Source organism: Lissotriton helveticus, chromosome 12, assembly GCF_964261635.1.
Source record: "Lissotriton helveticus chromosome 12, aLisHel1.1, whole genome shotgun sequence".
Classification (NCBI taxonomy): domain Eukaryota; kingdom Metazoa; phylum Chordata; class Amphibia; order Caudata; family Salamandridae; genus Lissotriton; species Lissotriton helveticus.
In genome coordinates this window covers 394,291,933-394,312,734 of record NC_136073.1, presented here as the reverse complement: position 1 = coordinate 394,312,734, position 20,802 = coordinate 394,291,933, and the positions used below count along the sequence as shown (strand labels likewise).

At 43.9% G+C, this 20,802-nt stretch overlaps 1 protein-coding gene across 1 annotated transcript in view; it reads left to right on the top strand.

Annotated features, from left to right (window-relative positions):
* The window catches only part of LOC144799895 (transcription initiation factor TFIID subunit 4-like), a 1,364,652-nt gene that overhangs the window by 234,837 nt on the left and 1,109,013 nt on the right, over positions 1–20,802 (top strand). Inside the window, exon 3 of the mRNA XM_078671504.1 lies at positions 14,291–14,425. Coding sequence (XP_078527630.1) covers positions 14,291–14,425 — 135 coding nt within the window. The remainder of the gene's footprint in view (positions 1–14,290; positions 14,426–20,802) is intronic.

Sequence of the window (20,802 nt, the reverse complement as noted above, 5' to 3'; positions counted from 1 at the left end):
TGATACATTTTTTTGGGTGAACTCTGCAGTTTATTCCGGAGAGCATGGATTGTGCTGCAAATGCGGCAAATTCATAATTATACGGAAAACGCAGAATTTTAGTGGTCCTGGTCATAGCGCCAAAATTCACGGCTAAGGCTATCATTGCCAGCGAAACGATTTGAAAACCAGTTTGGAGTAAATAAAACCTGGCTAATTCAGCCGTCTTGCTAGGTTGGTTCCTGACTTTTTCTTTTTATGTTTACTTTGGTTACTGGCCTGAGCAACACAGAACAGAAAATGAAGAGCAATTTGACAAATCCAAGCAAGAGACAGATTTTTGAGTTAGGTAAGGACCATTAGGGCACGGGGCATTCACAGACTCGAGGAACGACTGAGCAATTGCATGTAGAGTAAAGCATGTGGACTGCTCCAGTCATGCCAACTTTGATGTCGGCTCACCATCTTGTGATTCGGTGCTAGTCTCTTAATGTCCCCATATTTAAAAAACAAAAGAACCCGTTGTTGTGTAATGTAACAGTTGCTCCCTAAAAGCGTTCCAATACCCACAGACCGGATTAGCGCTCTATCAAAGTGGATAAACAAAAACAAAGCACTGCCCTAATGCAGCGCAGCGACGTGGCACGCAGTGATGGAATGAAATCACAGAGCTCGAGAAATGAGAGGCTTCAGGTATTATAGTGCCACAGCGTTCGGCGACCCGAGGAAATCAAAAGGGCTGTTGCCCAATTAAGCGGAGCCTTCAGTGAGCACTGCGCGGGAGCTAAAGTACCGCACATATAAGACTGTTCGATATATGTATTATGTTCTCATAGCTCTAAGAAGGCGTTATGTACAGAATGCAATTTTTAATTAGCATCGGAAGTTTTTCCATTTCCCCTCCTGTCTCGGTCACTGAACGGGTCACTCGGAGTGGGGACCTCTGATGACAGGAGGCCTGGTCCCTACGTGCGTGCCCCGCATTCTATTCCAGCGTTGTCGGCGTTGTATCCCCTGCCCACCCATCCTCGGAGCGTACATGCACGTCCTGTACACCCTGAGAAGGGACAGGTGCAAAAATATATATTAAACTCATATTGGAAAGAGCTTTCACCAATTTATTGATTTATGATTACATGCTGCCAGCCAGGCCCCGGCCTGCCTCTTCATTACAGCCGCTATCGGCTACATCTCAGCTTGACGCGCCGTTCATCTGGGAACGTTTTAAGAGCTCGTGTGTTTTTCTCTTTTCTCCCTTGTGTAAAAGGATGCACCTCAGGCAGATTTATATAGTGGGCAAGGCATCCGCAGGCGGCGGCTGTGATTTAGCAGAGACCGCACACGAGAGGAGATAATCAGTTATCACCGCGCCCCCATCCTTTTTTTTTATAGCTCTTTCATGCACCGCAAACCCCGCAGGACTCCGTCAGAGCGCCGTGATTCCTCTTACGGCTCCCCCAATGCACCCCAATATTAACAAAGTGAGCACTGTGCACGCGCCCCGGACCCCACGAACTCCAGACAGCTTCGTCAATGACCCACCTCCTTACACAGCCCCCACCCATGACTAAAATATACCAACGCACCACAACCGTCACACCTCGGCCCACACAGAGATCCGTGTATGAGTCATCTTCTGTGAGCCTCGACTGCTGCCTCTCGTCATTTAACATTGAACGCGCTCACCGCTGTGAACGCGTTCGCATCATCTGGCTTGCATTACACGGGCACTCTGACAGCTCGTAATTAAGATTAATCACTCTGCCATGCTCGCTCTCGCACACAAAATGCCACATCGGGCACGCGTACATTACTTACAGCCTATCACTTCAAGGCTACTACATACACAGCACAGGGAAGACGAATCACTGACCAGATGCCAGAAAACGCAAAGGAATGTGTGGAATTCCTCTCACCAAGGCCCTTCTTCTTCTTCTTCTTTTTTTTCTTATAACATTAGGATCTCTTAACTCCTCCCCCAGGGGGAGGAGTCCGAGCCCTAAAAACTAGAAATCACATATAAAGAATTACTTTCCTCCTTAGAAGGTGTTTACCTTGTGTCTTTGATATCTACAAGTTTCTTAGAGGTTTTATTAAAGCCGACCCTTTAATCAAAACCAAAACTGATGATTTAAATACCATATCCCTCTTTTGCAAAACTTGCTTTGCAAAATATAAAGCGTTTGCTGCATGCCATTGTTACACTACCACCAGCTGCCAACACAAAAAAATGCAATTCTAAATCCGATTAACTTTTATTATTCTGGTGACTTCCAGTCAAAGAGCAAATTTTATTTTGCCTACACCAATTGCTATTAGCCTGGTAGCAAAACATGGCCATCTGTACATCTCTACAACAAATACATTCTCTAACGCTGTACGAAACGCTTTTATAGGAAACACATTAGATTTTCATGTTGTATTTCATAGCTATTCCAGCAAACGCGACCGTCCTTCAGTTGTTAAGCCCATCTGCTCTAATCTGGAGCCACGTAAAGTGAAAGATGTCCTTCCGCACTCAGGTGTGACTGGAATAGGGTTTTCGAACTGCTCCATGTCGATAGAAAGAACGTTTCCAGTACCGTGATTTGATTTCAATTAACAGAATAACGTGATCTTGGAGCTGCAGTCTAGCTTTTCTTAAATCGAAGCAATTCTATAAAAAAATCTTAAAATGGTCTGGAGGCAGGACACCACAGCCGAAGGCAACACGCTCCCACGTCAACATCCTACTCTCTCAGCGAATACCCCCACACAACCCGTCTCTAAACAATAACTCCATAAGCCCCATGTCAATAGGAATAAACGGAACCTAAACACAGCAAAATACCAAATGTCAACAGACCACTTTGATTCCATCCAACCAGTACCACAGAACCGTAAAGAGCATCAGGCGCCATAGGCGCTATGGGGTTTTACAAATGGTAGTACGCCCAACTCAAGTGCCCCCAAAATTAACAAGCCGTCGCCATTATGCGATTGTAAAAAATAAGTGCTCCCCCACTAATTAAATGAGACAGTCTCTAGCCGCAAGCAAACGATCCAGTCAGGGTGGGCGGGGCCTAAAGGAGACTGGGCGGTCACCAAAAAGCCTCACTTTGAATTGGAGGACAGCGTTTATCATAAAGTATTACGCCGGCCAATAGGAAGGATGGGCGGAGCTTCCACTCCACTTACGAAATCAACTCGACAACAATAGATCTGGCAGAGGGTGCAACACATGCGCTGCAAGGCTAGGCGAGACCTAAAAAGTGGACCATCATAATCCTGGCTGCTATAGGCCCATTTCCTTATTGGATTCTTTGGCTAAAGTAGTGGGGCGAATCATTTTCGAACGCCTAAATGATAGGGCCGAGGACAGCCAGATCCTATCTGATATTCAATACGGTTTTCATGATGGGCTAGGGACAATAGAGCAGAACCTAAATTTAGCCATCTTCGTGGGGAAGTACACTAGGGTGAAGAAGGGCAGATTGTTTTTAGCTTTTGTGGACCTCTGTGCGGCCTTCGACTCTGTGAGGAATGGCAAACTTTGGGAGGTCCTTGAGACTGTGGGGGTTGACCCCAATATTATCCTTTTTCTTATGCGCCTCTACAGTGGGGCTAAGGCATGAGTGGGTTTTGGTCTGGGTGGTGCGCGTACTGCCTCCTTCCCCATTAGGAGGGGGTTAGGCAAGGTTGTGTCCTAGCCCCCTTCCTTTTTAACCTTTATATTAATGGGCTAGGGCAGGCACTGCTTAAGGATGGTCGAGACTTTCCCCAAATAGGTGGTTGTCCTATACCTGCTTTCATTTATGCAGATGATGCAGTACTGATGTCCCATAGGCAGATTGGTCTTTAGAAGGTTTTAAACAGTTTTTCTTACTTTATGAAGGATCTTGTTCTTCGCATTAACACGACAAAGCAGAGGTCTAGGGACATGTTTGTGGATGGGCACAAAATAGACCCCACAAAGAGTTTTACATATCTTGGTATTTTATTTAATCAGAACATTTTATGGACCCAAGCCGTTTTTGATAAAAAGCTCGCCTTTATCAGAACACCTGCTCTGGCCACTTTTTCGAAAAAACTGGGTAGGAAACCGCCAGGAGAGCTTATATATATTTATAAAGCTCAATGTATTTCTACCGCAATGTATGGAGCGGGGGTCTGGGGCTTTGCTGACACACCCCCGATACAATTTGTGGAAAACACTTTCTTAAGGTGTATTTTGTCAGTTCCAGCCAGTACTTCTACATTTGTCTGTCATGCTGAGCTGGGCCTCCCATATATCTCTTACCTTATAAAACTGGAACCTATTCTCCTCTGGCACAGGATCTGGTCAAATGAAGAGACCCAAATTAAACAGGGAGATTCTACGGGATAGTCTGAAGTTGGAAGGGGCCATAAAGATCCCATGGGTAAAGTTTGAGCGATTTAGGTCACCCAGAATATTTTACTAACTCGTGCACTATCCAGCTGATTACCAGAAAGAATCGAAAACAAGCACTCACCGGCTGGGGCGGAGGACTCGGCAGCTTCTCTACTTCCGGCGGCAGTCGGGCAGAAATGGCGGCAGAAAAGTGCCGCCATTTTCGCATCGGGGGTATGGTTTTTGCTGTTGAGTGACGGATGACGTCACAGAGTTAAAAACTGCAAAAAACACGCCCCCGAATCCGAAAAATACGGGGCTTGAATGGTGTGACGCCCCTCTCCTCCAATGGCTGGCCAGCATTTACGAGGCCAGCCAATGGAGAAGAGGGGTGGGTTCAAGCCCCCACATATGTAACATAAGATCTCTCCCGGCGACTGCGCAAGCGCAGCCTTCACAGGTCTCGACCTAAAGGAGGGTCTCCAGCTATTGGACATGTTAAGATTGTCTGGGGAGACTTTGATACCCAGCGTTCAGCAGCATCAGGTGGTTGTAACTACTTTTAGTATACAGCCATATTTAGCATTTGTCCCTGGTGGACATGATAGGCTGCTACTAACCAAGTTTAGACTGGGGATTGTCCACAGATTCGTCTCCTTTCCAAAAATGAATGATTGGGCTCGAGAATTACCACTATGTCCTTGTGATAATCACTCAGTCCAATCTACCATCCATTTAGTTTTATTTTAGTAACTTTAAATAGAGTTAAGGAAGGTGTGGTTAGTTCCACTTTTAAAAGTTCTGGGACTGAGGCAATCTTGCCCGGCACTAATTAAACTCCAGTTTCTTGAAAACGAGCACATAGCCTGGAGGAGATCCATGTTTCTGAAGAAAGTTCTTTGTCAAAGTAAGAGTATAGTGAAATTAGGCGTGAGAGTGTTTAGGCACACTGTCATTTTAACATTGTCTGATTTTAATTATGCTAAATTATATATCAACTTTTAAGAAGTTCTTAATGTTTATCGTATCGGAAATCGAGCCACACTGCTGCCGGGAAGCCTACCTGCCAGACGCTCTTCTGCCTTCCTGCCCCTGGGTCCCTGACGCTGTAGGTCTCGCCGCTGCCGCGTTCTCCATTCCTCGCGGCTGGTGGCGGCTGGAGACTACAGCTCCCAGAGGGCAGTGCGACCACTTCCGGCCACTTCCTGCCGCTGCGCGCCTGGAGGCGCTACTTTAGCAGGACGCTCCCTCGGTGGAGCGGGGAAATCGAGCCACACTGCTGCCGGGAAGCCTACCTGCCAGACGCTCTTCTGCCTTCCTGCCCCTGGGTCCCTGACGCTGTAGGTCTCGCCGCTGCCGCGTTCTCCATTCCTCGCGGCTGGTGGCGGCTGGAGACTACAGCTCCCAGAGGGCAGTGCGACCACTTCCGGCCACTTCCTGCCGCTGCGCGCCTGGAGGCGCTACTTTAGCAGGACGCTCCCTCGGTGGAGCGGGGAAATCGAGCCACACTGCTGCCGGGAAGCCTACCTGCCAGACGCTCTTCTGCCTTCCTGCCCCTGGGTCCCTGACGCTGTAGGTCTCGCCGCTGCCGCGTTCTCCATTCCTCGCGGCTGGTGGCGGCTGGAGACTACAGCTCCCAGAGGGCAGTGCGACCACTTCCGGCCACTTCCTGCCGCTGCGCGCCTGTAGGCGCTACTTTAGCAGGACGCTCCCTCCGCGTCGCGGGACGCACGCGGGCAGCAGCGCCGGGCTAAGCCCGGGCAAAGGGCGGGCCCTCTGAGGCCCTCAGAGGTCATCAGTGGTCGGGCGGGCCACCCCACTAACATCTCCTTCGTAAGGTTTGCCTCTTATCAGGTAAATAGAATGGGTGATCGCACGGACATAAGTAACTCTGCTGATGCCCCCATCCAGGAAATAGATACCTCATTTTCAATATTAACTTCTTTTGAGACACTAATTGATACCGCGTTCAATGAAATTGTCGAAACTGAAAGAAGGTTTTCTATGGGCCCTATGAACACTAATCAACCACACGCCACGAGTTGCCTAAAAGTCAACACTCACATTAATCCGGAGGTTAGAGTGGTTAAACCATCACATTCTGTTGTCACTGTGCCCACTGTTCTGGACGATGAAAATACCGTTATATACATAGCCCCAGAAATAGCCCCTGACTCTACATTAGAACCTACATCTGCGGAGGCTATCAACAAGGTATCTGATAATGCTGCTGCTAAGAGAAAGAGGGCTCCTGTGAAATTATCCCACAATAAAAGGAAGCAGCCATTAAGGAGTGTAAACCAACCAACACCACAAAGTATGTGGACTAGGGAGAAGAAACAGAAATTAAATCAACGAATTGTATCTGCCCAGGATCAATCTCATCTGGGTGATGTTGTAGTCATAAATAACGAAGACTCAAATTTTATGTCTTGTTCAACCCAGACTGAGTTCCCCAATGTAAACAACACAAATGGTCACTACTCTAAATCAGAGGGGAATCTTATTGAGACCATCGCAGATACTATTTTTAAACAGCTCGAAGGTCAAATGAATAAACAATTTAATAATATTTTTAAAAGACTTGACAGACTGGAAAACCTAATTAAAAATGATGATGCCAAAAGAAAAGGTACAGTGAGCTTGGATAAAATAAGAGTAGAACGTTTGTTAAAGGACCTGGAATCCACCACTCGTGTTCTTACTAGGGGGGACCAGGTCATTAATAGGGATAAGGAACCACAGGTTGCTACCCATTTATCACCATCTATTACACCTGCGGTCCAATGTAACAGCACAAGAGGTGGCAACCAGTCTGTTCCCTCAACTAAATCCTCTTTGCTTCCAAGTATCGCTACCAGTGTTTCTGACAAATCCCGTTTCCCCTATTGTTGTAACTGGCTCATCCACAGCAATTAACAATAGTATTTTACCGGCAGGCATTACCACAATGCAGAAAGCCGCCCCAGATCCCAGCCAGCGCTATAATAAGATCACACATGAAGACACTAGGCCTATTAAACACCAAGGGCCTGCCTTCCACCTTCCACCTGAGGCTTGTCCTTATGTTTTAGTTCTGGCTGGTATCCCATCCCTTAGGGAAGGCCAAGGAGAATCGTGGGTCCAACTGCACAATAAGTGTATAGACTGGCTAGCAAAGCATAAGTGGGTGGGCTATGACATTTCTAAAGAGATTCTGTCCACAAGACGAGTAACCTGGGTCGGTCCTCTATTCAAAAACATTAATGGGGACTGCATTGTAATTAACTTTAGAAACCCGGGAACTGCAAAATTTCTGTTGAACAGAACCTCTGTTCGACACGGCCCATCTACTGTGGTGAAACCCCTACCGCTAAATTATTTCTACCGTCCCCCACACAAAATGATGCAGCCCCCACCGGTTTTCCCCTTACACAATAGGTTTGCAATATTTCAGGATTTGGAATCTTTGGATTGACTGCCTCCCACTACCACTGAACCGATTCCTGTGTGTTCTGTTATCGATCGGTCAGTGGAAACATTTCCTGAGGTGCCTCTGTCGACATCTAACACCTTTTTATCTGGTATATTATGTGAACAACAAGGGCTCATTACATTAACATCCGTCCCAGTTTCTGACCAGGGCCCTTGTTCTAGGCCAGATAATAATTTAAAAATTCTTAGTTGGAATATTGCCGGGCTGAAGGCAAAGATGGAAATTACCTCTTGGAAAGATTGGGTTAACTGTCATGACATATTAATGTTCCAAGAAACCTGGTGCACAATTGATTTGTTATTTGAGGGGTATACCTGCCATAATAAGATCGTTCCAGTTCCTCCGTTTGGTCGTCCTAGCGGTGGATTATCAATCTGGATAAAGATTACTGCGGAAGTCAAAGTTGAGAACCTGCTAACAAATTGCACTAGTTTTATGGCATTCTCGTATACTCAGAGGACAAGACTATGTTTAATCAACTTTTATAATAATGACTTTTTGTCCCTACCTAACCCCAATTTTATTCTTTTTTTTGATTTTATTGATGAAATTATGGATGGTCAGAAATTTGGGAAATTTGATGGTATCTGCCTAGGAGGGGACTTTAATGCCCATATACATTCAAGAAACCCCCCATGTAAAAGAGGAACAGAACTATCAAATTTTCTAATAACTAGAGACCTTGTAAATTGTATGGAACATGTAGGTATGGAGGATAGCACCGCCCCATTTTCCACTTTTATTGGTCATGGGGGTGGTACTACAATTGATTATGTTTTTGTTTCACCTCCTGTCGCTTATGCTCTAATAAGGGCTGAAGTTGTATGTAAAATTTATAGCGACCATTACCCAATTGTTATTCACCTATCACTTTTGAGGGGTAAGTGCATACGAAAAGAAATAGGTGCTAAAAACTTGAAGGTTTCAACTGATAAATTGAGGGTAATTTGGAAGGGCGTGGATAACCGGGGAATCCTAGCTGAAATTATTAAAAAATATCCAGTTTTGATCGAAAATTGTCTCACCACTGATGACCATGGGGTTAACATAATTACGTCATTTTCTGAACTCTGTTCCGTAATAAAAGGTGAGATCTCCAGACCAGCTTCTAGTAAAGCTGTGGAAACACCTAGATGGTTCGATGCCCTCTGTTCCAAAGCAAACAGGAACTTGAGAGCTGCCCTTAAAGCTGAACCAAGGGACCTACCACAAATAAGATTGCTCAGAACAGAGTACAAACGTACCCTACGAACTAGATCAAATGAACTGCTTAAATCTCACTGGGGCTCCCTGGCACGCTCAGCCGAATTGAAAGATACCACAGGGTTTTGGAAAGAGGTAAAGGAGATAAGATCTATAGGCTCTAATCTAACGGAGATTAACTGCAACATCACTGGCCTTGTCTGGATGGAACATTTTGCAAAAATTTATGCAACTCCAGATACTCCTCCTTTAACTCTATTACCCTTAAACCCACTTAATATTTCTGTATCTGAGGTTGAGGATGCAATATTAGAAAGCGCTGAAAATAAAGCGCCCGGCCCTGACGGCCTCTCAATTGACCAGTTGAAGTGTGAGCCCGTTTTTTGGGCTCCACTGCTATGTAATGTTTTTAATAATTTAACAAATGGGCAAATTCCAGAAACATGGTCCTGCAGCACAATCGTTCCAATTTTCAAAAAGGGTGACAGACTGGACCCGGGGTGTTACCGCCCCATTTCATTAATTGATAATACTTTGAAAGTTCTGGGGCGGATCATATTTAAAAGGATTAGAACTTGGGCTGACGAGAGTAAGATCTTACATCCCAGTCAGCTTGGTTTCCGTAGTGGCGTTGGAACGGTGGAACAATGCTTAAACCTGAATCTGATTATGGCGAAATATAATATTGCCAAGAAATCCCCTCTATATTTTGGATTTATGGATTTGAGTTCCGCTTTTGATTTTGTTAACCGTTCCCGCCTTTGGTCCACCCTTCTTGAGTATGGTTTAGACGATTATTTGGTCCACTTTTTAGCTTTTTTACACCGTGATTTAAAAGCACGTGTGCGTATAAATCAATCTGGCGAAGTTTCTGATGACATTAGTATCGGTAGGGGGGTCAGACAAGGGTGTGTGCTGGCCCCCCTCCTGTTTATCTTGTATATTAATAATTTAAGCGGCGCCCTGAGTATTTTAATAAAAGATGTACCTCATGTAAATGGAGTCCCAATACCTACCCTTCTTTACGCTGACGATGCGGTCCTGATGGGCCGCACCCCGAAGGCACTCCGCATTTTAATTTCCGGGTTTGTTCTTTTTATGGCCGATTTAGGCTTGACAACTAATTTTAAAAAATCATTAATCATGAGCTGCGGTCCTAAGAATTATAAAATTGCCGAGATCAAATCAGGGTCAAATGTTTTGAAAAGTACCAGTACCTTTCCATATCTGGGGTTGCTGTTCTCAAACACTGGTACATGGCATGCACATGTATCTTATGCTAGGAATAAGTTGGGCAAGGCTATAAATTGTGTCACTTCTTTGAGACAACCCAACTATGCTGACGTAATCACACCACTGGTTAAGATCTATCAAACTCAATGTATGCCAACTGGTACCTATGGCGCCGAGGTCTGGGGCTACACAAAATGCTCCCACATTCAAATGGAAGAAAACCGGTTTTGTCGGAAGGTGCTCGGCGGGGTTATCTGTTCCCCTAACTATGTATGCCACAATGAGTTAAATATTTCATACATAGAAGATTTTGTAAGATCAAGACCAGTACTCTTCTGGCTAAAGCTATGGAATAACCCGGCTGCCATTTTGACCCGTGAAATAATTTTAGATTGTCTAAAATGCGATAGGGCAAACTGCATACCGTGGTTAAAAGCGGTAAAAGATTGCCTTGAAAGTGTAGGGCAGGGTTCTCTGTTTTCCACACCGAGTTTAATAAACCGCTCCCATAAGACTATTATTCTTAGGGCACTATATGATTTGTATAGAGGAGAACGTGAAGGGAAGAACTCGACTAAATGCACTGTTATTAAATATATGGGCTATTCGGAACCACACATTAAACATCCTGGTCCTCCATATAGGTATTTACGTCTGCAACTTAGTAGGTGAAACAGGGGTTTACTGTTTCGTTTCCGAGACGGAAGTATAGTAAACTTACTGAACTTCCCTTTGGGTTACAATAAACATTTAGAGAGTTTGAATTGCCATTGTAACCCCAGCCTGAAACAGAGTCTTATGCATTTCCTGTTCTTTTGCGGTTTCTATAAAAAGCTTTCCGCTCATTATTTAATGCCCTACTGTAGGAAACATGAACTGACCAATTTTAAACTGGCATTAAGGTCGTTTTTATTATTGGGATCGGATGAAGTTATATTCAGGGTGAGCTGCTTCCTTAAAGCAGCTGTCAGATTACGAGCCACTTTATTTACCGATGTATAATTATCGCACATTGCACTTTTTCCTGTGTATTTTAATAAAATTTTAAAAACTGTATATTCTTTTATAAAGATTGTTTTATGTGGACACAATGATAATGCTGCTACCACCCATCCATTTCTTAAACCATGTTGATTAGATTGTATCTTTTTAATCGTGTATTTTTAAATTGTGTATGTAGATGTTTTTACAAAAGGGACAATTCGCGTGTAAATATGAAATTGAAATTTGATTATGTCTGATCGCTCCTAGACTTGTTTTCCAGATGTCATTATGTACTGCAAAGTTTTATTGTATTTTGTTTGTACTTTTATGGATGTTTTTATTCCGAATAAAGATCTTTTGACTTTGACTTGACTATCGTATATTTATTCTTGTGTAAATGTTTGCGTAAAAGCATTGTATGTTTTATGTGCTTTTATGATTGTTAAAAAAGTAATTGAATAAAGCTTTCCTTGACTTGACTACTAGATGCCTCAAGTCAATATAGGTTTAAAAAGTCAAATGGTACTGTAAAAAGTTATGAAGTCACCCTGTTTGCTTTGGGGAATCACTGTGTAGTATCTCCACATGCAGAGAAAATAAGTATCTGCATTCGTATTTTTATATAAATGTTAAAAAAAAAAATTGTTTTTCAAGAGGTGTTATAAACATACCTCCAGTGTAGGTGGGGTCAATCCCCCGTGCGTCACCATGAATCAATGTTAAAGTTAAACAGCTTTCTCGTTGTATTTACTATCGGCGGGGATTGCACTCTTGCTTTATAAATTCTCAGCTTGGGACAATGCCTGTATAGATTAAAACACGATTTATCTTAACAAAATATCAGCCCGATTTGTACCCCGTGATGTTATTGTAGTGCAAAATAGAATGTCGCCTGATAACCCGGTCTAACACTGAATCACCCCATATCTGGCGTAAAGTAGTCTGTGAGTCCCATTTTCCTGTGAACTCCGAATTCAGCCATGTGGGGATTCACTAGAGGCACTGAGGGCTGTCTGTTTTCTACAATGATCAACACGTGTGCTCGACGCCTGGTTCAAAGTAGGTCTTTCGCCTCACTCATGTCCCAGCGTTTAAACTGACCCATCTGTGCGTGGGTGTACAAGTGTCTGAATGGATCTCTGAGTAGCTCTATCAGTGGGTCTGTCAGTGAGTATGTGTGTCTGTCTGGGTGTGTGAGCGTCTGTATGTGTGAAAGTGTCTGTCTGGATGTGACATTGTATGGGTATGTGAGTAGGTGTGAGACTCTCTGTATGGGTGTCAAAGGGGGGGCAAGAATGATGTATGGAAGTGGATGTTACAGTGTGTGGGTGTGAGAGTGTCAGTATGGGTATGTAAGTGGGTATGAGAGTGTCTGTATGCGTATGTGAGTTGATGTGTGTGTCTATATAGGTATATGAGTAGCTGTGAAAGTCTCAGTATGGGTATGTGAGTGGGTGTGAGTGTCTGTATCAGTGTCTGAATGGGTATCGGTGTGTCTGCATAGGTATGCGAGTGGATGTGAAAGTTGCTGTATCAGTGTGTAAGTGGATTTGTGAATTTCTATATGGGTATGTTAATGGGTATGACAGTGGCTGTATGGATATGTCACTGAGTGTGTGTCTACATGTGTATGTGAGAGTGTCTATGGGTTTGTGAGTAGGTGTCAGTGTCTGTATAGGTGTTTAAATGGGTGTACATATATATTTTTTTATTTGGCCATGCGTAAGCTCTGCAAATCCGTTGTAGATTTTATAAGGGAGCCCGCTGAGCCCTGTGAATCCATCGCTAATTTACATGTGGGGGGCTGCACGGAGGCCTACAACTGCTCTGTGTATCTCGCAAGTGACCCAAAAAAAGTTTTGTGGGCATTTTACTGCCCATTAAACATGCTTTCACCTCATTTATAACATGCACAAGGGGTCAGGAAAGTTGACCCTTGCAATTAGTATGCAGCAACTTTTCAACCCCAGGGACCTTTTCCAGAGATATAAAATGGCAGCCACAACTTTTCAGTCAAGGTGCAGCCAACCAATCAGGACCCTGATTTGATGCGTGGATCCGTGGAGCATCTGCGTTCCTAGATATACAAATATTTTCAGTTAATATCTCTAAAACTACTGAATGGATTTACACCACATTACACAAAGCATGTATTCTGGACCAAGAGCTAGCTTACTGTCAAATTTTGTGTAATTCCGTTCAGCGATTCGGGCTGTAGTCGTGTACAAAATCCCTATGGGAAATTGCATGGGGACAGTGTGTTTTGGGACTCTCCTTTTTCTCAGCCCCCACTTGCTGGATCACCTCGTAACTTTCAGCACAGCATCTACAGTTAGCGTTGTACTAATTCGGAAAGATTCATCAAGATTTGTCAAACAACAGTAACGTTATTGGCAAAACAAAAAACGTTTTTACTGTGGAAACTAGGTCCTAACTATAACTACCTATGGGCGACTGCCAGTTGAAATGATGGGGGAGATATAACAGTAAAGGAAAATAGATTTTTTTTTCTTAGCACACTATTTAGAGAAACCATAGATTTGAATAACTATAGTAAAAGGTGATTGGATCTAAAATATTTAAATCTTTATTCATTTTAAAAGTTTTTTCCTTAACTGTTGTTTCCCATTGTTAAGGTTTATTTAATTGCCAATTTATTGCACTTTCTAATTTCTAAGTGTTAGTATTTTTTTGTTTTTGCTGTTGTCTTCGATTGTAAAGTGACTTTCAATTTAATTGTTTACTGAAAATTGTCTTTCTTTTAAGATATTTGCGAAAAATTTCTATTTATTTGTTTTTCATTGATATTGGCTTTCATTATAATGGTTTGCCCGTTAGTTTGTTTACTTTCACGTCACAGTGTTCAGTATGTTTGTCATTATGGATTGTGCTGGGTAGGGTCGGTTTTGAAAGTATCTGTAAATAAATATGTGAATTGTTAGTTTTATTTAATGAACGTTCAAAACAATTTTCCAAAAATGTATTGGCAGATCTTCTAATAGCTTTGCCTTCTAGTGGCATAGGGAATTAATGATATGTTATCTCCTTTCCTGATCTTTTATTAGCAAGCAGTACATGTAGCAACATCAACAGTGCATCAGGTCCCTCCAATACAAGCCAAAGGTGTTCACTCTACTGTCAGACCAGCCTGCACTTCTGCTGTTACGGTACAGGCAAGCACTGTGTTAAATCACTCTCAAGTAAGTATCTATGATTTTATTTTTTTAAGTTTCATGTAATCTAAAAATATAATGAATCAAATCCTAAAGGCATTTTTTGGTTCATTTTCAATTAACTTTAAGCAAGCTACTGTTATTGATAATATATGCTTTTAATTCAGGAAAGCACGTACACTTCAGTTATGCTGGATGTAAATATTAAAAATATGCTGGGGTATTTGTTCTGCAATAAATCTTTATTGAACAAACTTTGGATTCCGAATCATTACTACAACGAATTGCTCCATCATAAGGATCTACACTAGCTGCTATTACTGAAAACTGTGATTATATTTTATTGAACTTGGCGTTCAGTTTTTTTGTTCGCTTGTAGTGCCAGAAGTGCATAGTTTCGCATGCAGCCTATTCGATTGCAGTGAATGACCTGTGATTTTTCTTGTAGGACTTGGCAGAGTGGTTGACAACAACACAGTAGTTGTAGTTGTCGCAACTTTTCAATCCAGCGGTCTACTGTGGGTGCTACCGCTACCGCAGTTCCAGAGGCTTGAGTTAAAAGCTCCAACTCTGTGATCTTGTTCCACCTCTCCATTCCATGTCAGACGTCGACATCCTTGACATGCCCTAGCCACGTCAGACGTTAAATTCCAAACTACATCATACGTCAAAAGCCATCGTTGTTTGGGCTGCATTATAAATAACAAATCTATACACACGCATTCATTCTACAGCGTGCTGCACATCGCATCAGATCAACCTGGCGATCTGCACTCCTTTGGGAGGTCAGCCTCTTCTCTGGTGAGCCTTGGAGAATTAAAATCAAGTGCTCATCAATTTGTTGGCTATACGCACGTCTTTGTGCTGTAAGCAATTGCAGTGTGCATCTATTTCCCAGGGACAACCATGCCTTTGTAAAGCACATGCAGTGATACTGTTTACATCTGTGATTTGCACTTCTGCCATTTGCACTTTTTTATCTGTGATACGCACATCAGCGATTACTACTGATTTCTGCCAAGAACTGTGCAGTAAGAGTTTTAAATATTTTTGTTTTCCTGTTTTAACATCTAAGTGTCTATTTGTAATTCAGGATGATCATGGCATCAAGTGGTGCCTTAAACCTTACTCCACCCCAGCCATTTGTGCCTTCTTCAGGAGAGAATGTGCCTAAGTGGCAAGAATGGAAGATTTATTTCCTGATTTACATTTCCACTGTAGATAAAGTTGATAATTTCACTCCTGAAAAACAAAAGAAAATGTTGTTGCAATTGTTGGGTCCCATTGGGTTAATGGTTTGACAGTATTGCTAAAAAGCTACGTACTGGTGGAAATTTATTTTTACATGCAATGGATGGTGTTGATGCATATTATGCCCCCACAGTGTGTGTAGGTATTGACTGATATACGTTTTACCACAGGAAGAAGTTAAAGGAAGAGACAGTAGAAGAGAACATGTCTGCTTAAAAAAATTTGTCAGTAACATGTCTCTTTGGCTCCTTGCGTGATGACCTCATTAGAGACAAAAAAAAAATCCACGACTGATAAGAATGCTAAACTTACAACAAGAAGCAATAGGAGTATAGCAAGGATGTATAGTGTTAGAGATGTGGATTTTCTGGCCATTTGGCTAATGATTAAAAAATATCCAGCCCGTAACCAGAGGTGTTCAGGTAGTGGTATAGTTGGTCAATATTTCAGGGTATGCAAGAAAAAAGGAAGCCAGAATTCTGCAGTTAAAATGTTCGAAGGCCACAGGCTTTATGGGACTAGAAATTCAAATTGGTTTTAGGAGATAGCCTTGAATTACCAGATAGTTCTCTCAAACGTTTCACTGGTGAACCCATTCCACTGTTGGGTCTTAGGAAATTGAAATTCCGATTTAAGTCCAGAGAGGCTGTATGAATCCAAAACAGGTCCTTCTGTTCTGGGCTGGTGGGACCAATTAGAACTCCGGCATCATTTTGGATCCTAGTAGGTCTGAACCTGTTCTAGGGGTGCAAAGTGAACTAAACAGCAGTCCTAATATTTGGAAGGAATATACTAATGTGTTTTCAGATAAGGTGAGCGAACTCGAGGGGTTCCAGCACAGAATCATCTTAAAAGAGGGTTCAGTGCCATGCATACATTAAGCTAGGAACAATCCTATGAGTGTCAGAGAAGATGTTTCAAATAAATTAAATAAACCTCTGGAGGCTGGAATTATAGTCTGTGGAATCATCGGACTGGGTCGTACCTTAAGTGGTAGCACGACGTGCTAACGCAAGCTCAGGTTGTGTGTGGACCATAGAGATTTAAATAAGAACATGCAGTTGGACCAATTTTCTCTCCCCAAAATTAATTAAATGTTATCTATTACTAAAGGTGCTATATGGTTCATTACGATCTATCTCACATCAGCCTACCATCAGTTTCCTTTGCATCCTGACAGTCGTAGGTTAACTACTTTCATTACTCCTTTTGATGCTTTCAGTTTGTAAGAGTACCATTTAGTTTAGCAACTGCGGCTGCAATGTTCCAGCGTTTGATATTTAAACTATTCAGAAATATGAAAAGTGTGGTATTCTTCCTAGACAATATTTTAGTCATGGGGGAAATGAGGAATGAATACAATGACAAAATCAAGGAGGTTCTAGATATTCCGAATGAGAAGGATCTGACTGCACAATACACTAAGTGCTGATTTGCAAAAAAACTCTGTTGCATATTTGGACCATAACATAAGTGAGAAGAGAGTCGAACCTAAAGCATCTTAGATGGAAGCGATTAAAGAAGCCTCTGCTCCTTCCAACAAAGATGAGATCAGGACTTTTTTAGGCATGGCAGAATTTTATGCTAAACATGTAAGAAATTTTTCTAGCAAGACCTTTCCTATCAGACCACTTTTAAAGGGTAAGTGTGAATTTGTTTGGTCTGATGAATGTCAGAAAGCTATTCAAGTCGGGAAAAACAACATAAGTGCTGCTCCAGCTGGACAAGGGTATGATCCTGCTTTAACCGCATGCTCGCTGCGGCGATTTTGGCGCTATGCGGCTTTTTTCAAAAAGCTGCGTTAGATGACGAGCTCAGCTCGTCATCAGCGTGCGAGCGGCGCAACTGATGACGAGCTGAGCTCGTCATCAGCACCGAAGGGGTTAAGAAGTATTGTCACCATAGATGCCAGTTGTAAGGGTTATGGGGCGGTGCTCACCCAGATCAATGGAAGTGGAAATGAATGTATTTTTGCTTTTGCTTCACTTTTGCCACAGCCACATATCCACCCATTTGAGAACTCAACTGGCTCCCCGTCAACAAAAGGATCACGTTCAGACTGCTCACCCACGCACACAAAGCGCTGCACAACATGGGCCCCAACTAGCTCAACAGCTGACTCTCTTTCTACACCCCACCCGCCAGCTTCGCTCCACCAGCCTCGCCATCGTCCCACGAATCCGCAGAACCACCTCCGGAGGAAGATCATTCTCCTACCTGGCAGCGAAAACCTGGAACTCCCTCCCCATCCACCTACGACTGACCCAGGACCATCTCAGCTTCAGGAAGTACCTCAAGACCTGGCTCTACGAGCAGTAGCAGCCCCCCCCCCCCCAGCGCCTTTAGACCCTCACGGGCAAGTAGCACGCTCTATAAATGATAAATGTTCGTGATTGATTGATTGATTTGATTACCCCGATTGAAGCAAAGTATTCCTTTATTGAAGTAAAGTATTGCTCTGGCCTTATGCGCTCACTGCGCAAAGTTTTGCCTTTACTTCCATCCTCCGCTAGAGCACTAGTAGTCAGGTGTACTATTCTTAGTCGCCTTGACTACTGCAATGCCCTGCTGCTCGAATCTCCTGCGACACTACTGGACAGACTCCAACGAGTCCAGTCGGCAGCAGCCAAACTGGCTCTCGGATGGACTAGGAGATCCTCGGCCACGGCCGCATTGGCCGAGTTGCATTGGTTGCCCCTGAGGCAACGCATTGCCTTCAAGGCCCTCTGCTTGGTCTTCAAGGCATTACATGGAATAGGACCCAGACCTCTTCAACGTCTGTTTACCTGGTATACCCCCACCAGAACACTTAGGTCCACAACTGCCTGCCTTGTGCGAGTGCCCAGATACAAGAAGGCCAGGATGGGAGGTAGATCGTTTAGAGTAGCTGCAGCCAAGCTATGGAACAGCCTACCTGCCGACATTCGCCATATCCCTACTCTCCTCTCTTTCAGGAAACGTATTAAAACTTGGCTCTTCCCTTTACCCCTATAAGAGAATCGGCCAGCCTTAGTCCACCCTCGTCAATAAACCACAGGAGTAGCTACCAGCGCCAGGATACCTGCCAGGTGACAGTTGCGCTTTATAAATATTTTAAATAATAATAAAATAATAATAATAAAAAGAGGCTCTTGCATGTGTGTGGGAATTGCAGCACTTCAGAGCATATATATATATATATATATGGGGATCACATTTCACACTCCGAATTGATCACAAGCCTTTAACTAAAGTGCTTACCACAAAGGGATTACCGATGTATGTTATGTGCCCTGTGTCAAAAACAGAACTGCAGATTTTTTTTTAGCAGGATACCTATGACATTAAGGATCAAAACCGAGGATGAGTTTGAGAATTGTTGTTTGGCAGGAGCCAATGATGATTTTTTGGAAAATTCATGGGTGGATGCCACTGTTGAGGATGAGGTTTTGCAGAAAAATTGGTTATTGGATTAGGGAAGGTTGGCCTTTCAAGAGTGACATGGACAACACATTCAGAGTGTTTTGGGAGTTGAGGCAAGAATTGACTGTTGAGGATAGAAAAATGTTACGCATGGGGATGGTTGTACCTCCAGATTCTTTAAAGGACAAGATTATGGAAATATGCCATTAGGGCATTTAGGTATTACAAAAAGTAAGAGCAGGGTTAAGCAAATGTACTGGTGGCCTGGTATTTGCCAAGCATCGATAAGAAGGTGAAATGTGGGGTTTGTGCAAAAATTTGAAAAATTGTCTTGTGACCATCAAACCACCTTTGTGACCCGTAAGGTGCCCAGAAATGCTGTTGGAAAGGGTAGGATTGGACATATTGGGCCATGTTCAAGATGGTAAGGAATCTAAGTATGTCATTGTTTTAATTGATCATTGTGCCAAATGGCCAGGCATTAAGGTGGTACCTAAGGTTGATGCTCAATCTATAGTTTGCTTTTTGGACAAAGTGTTCTTGAGAGATGGGGGCGCTTGGTGGCGCACGACAATGATGGCCGCACGCCTGTGAGGCTCCGACCCAGCCGAACCTGACTACAAACATAATGCCCATCCTAAACTAACTTTCTGTGATCCACTGCTCACCGCGCGATTCCTGATCCTTGTCTGCCACTAACGGTACCTGAATCCTGGTGCTGACCTGCGAGGGGACGGTGGAAGTGCTTGCTGGACTCTGCGGCGGGGAGTGCTGCGGGTCTCCTGGTGCTGTGGTGCGGGCTGCCATGTGGCGCGACTCCGTGGCGGTGGAGGCCTTTGACCCGGGGCGGCGAGAACTTGCTGGCGAGGAGGGACTGTCTCGCCCATGCTTTGAAGATTAGCAGCGGCGGTTCTCGGCTTGTGGAGCGCATGTGCCGGCGCCGTGACAGACTGCCTCTGCTCCCATTGACCCTCGGCGCCCGCTGCTCCACATCACGGGAACGTGCTGGGACCCGCAATCTTAGTCCATGAGTCCGCCTGCTGCTGCGGCCTATCTGGTGGCCACATACTCATCTTTTCTCATGGGTCCGTAGTGGCGGAGTGCTGCTGGACTTCCCCCCTCACTCATCGCTAAGGGCACATCGAGGAGGTGACTACCGGCGTGGCAGTTCCGCTACTGGTTGTGACGGCCGCCATTTCATTGCGGCCGCGTTCGGCGCCCGCCATTTAACTGCTGCCATGTTCGGCGCCCGATACCCCATGCCGCCCTACATCCTGCCTTAAACACTTCGAGGCCTGACTCACCGCCTGCCCCGACGCCCCTAACTGGGTAAGAGCTGCGCTGCTTGTCTCCTGCACTGCACGCTTTTTCCACCTTGACACCAAACTGTGGAACCTCCTCCCCCTTGAGCTTTCCAGCCAACCATCCTTAGCAATATTCAAAAAATTACTTAAAACCTGGCTTTTCTCTCAGGCATATTAGGCTTTGCTTTTCCCGCTGGCCTTTGGTTCTGTCACTTGGAGTTTTGGATTTCTATGTCTGTTTGTAGTGCGCCTTGATGCCCCTTGGGGCTAAGTTTTGCGCGGTATAAAAATGCCTTTCATTCATTCATTCATTCACGCATTGTAGAGCTTCAAACAAGACAGCTGGGTCATTGCATTTTATGACTGCGAGGGGGCACCTTTGCTGAAACTGAGAGTGCTGATGAATACTGTTAACTTGATTTTTTGTTTGAATATGTTTTATTAGTT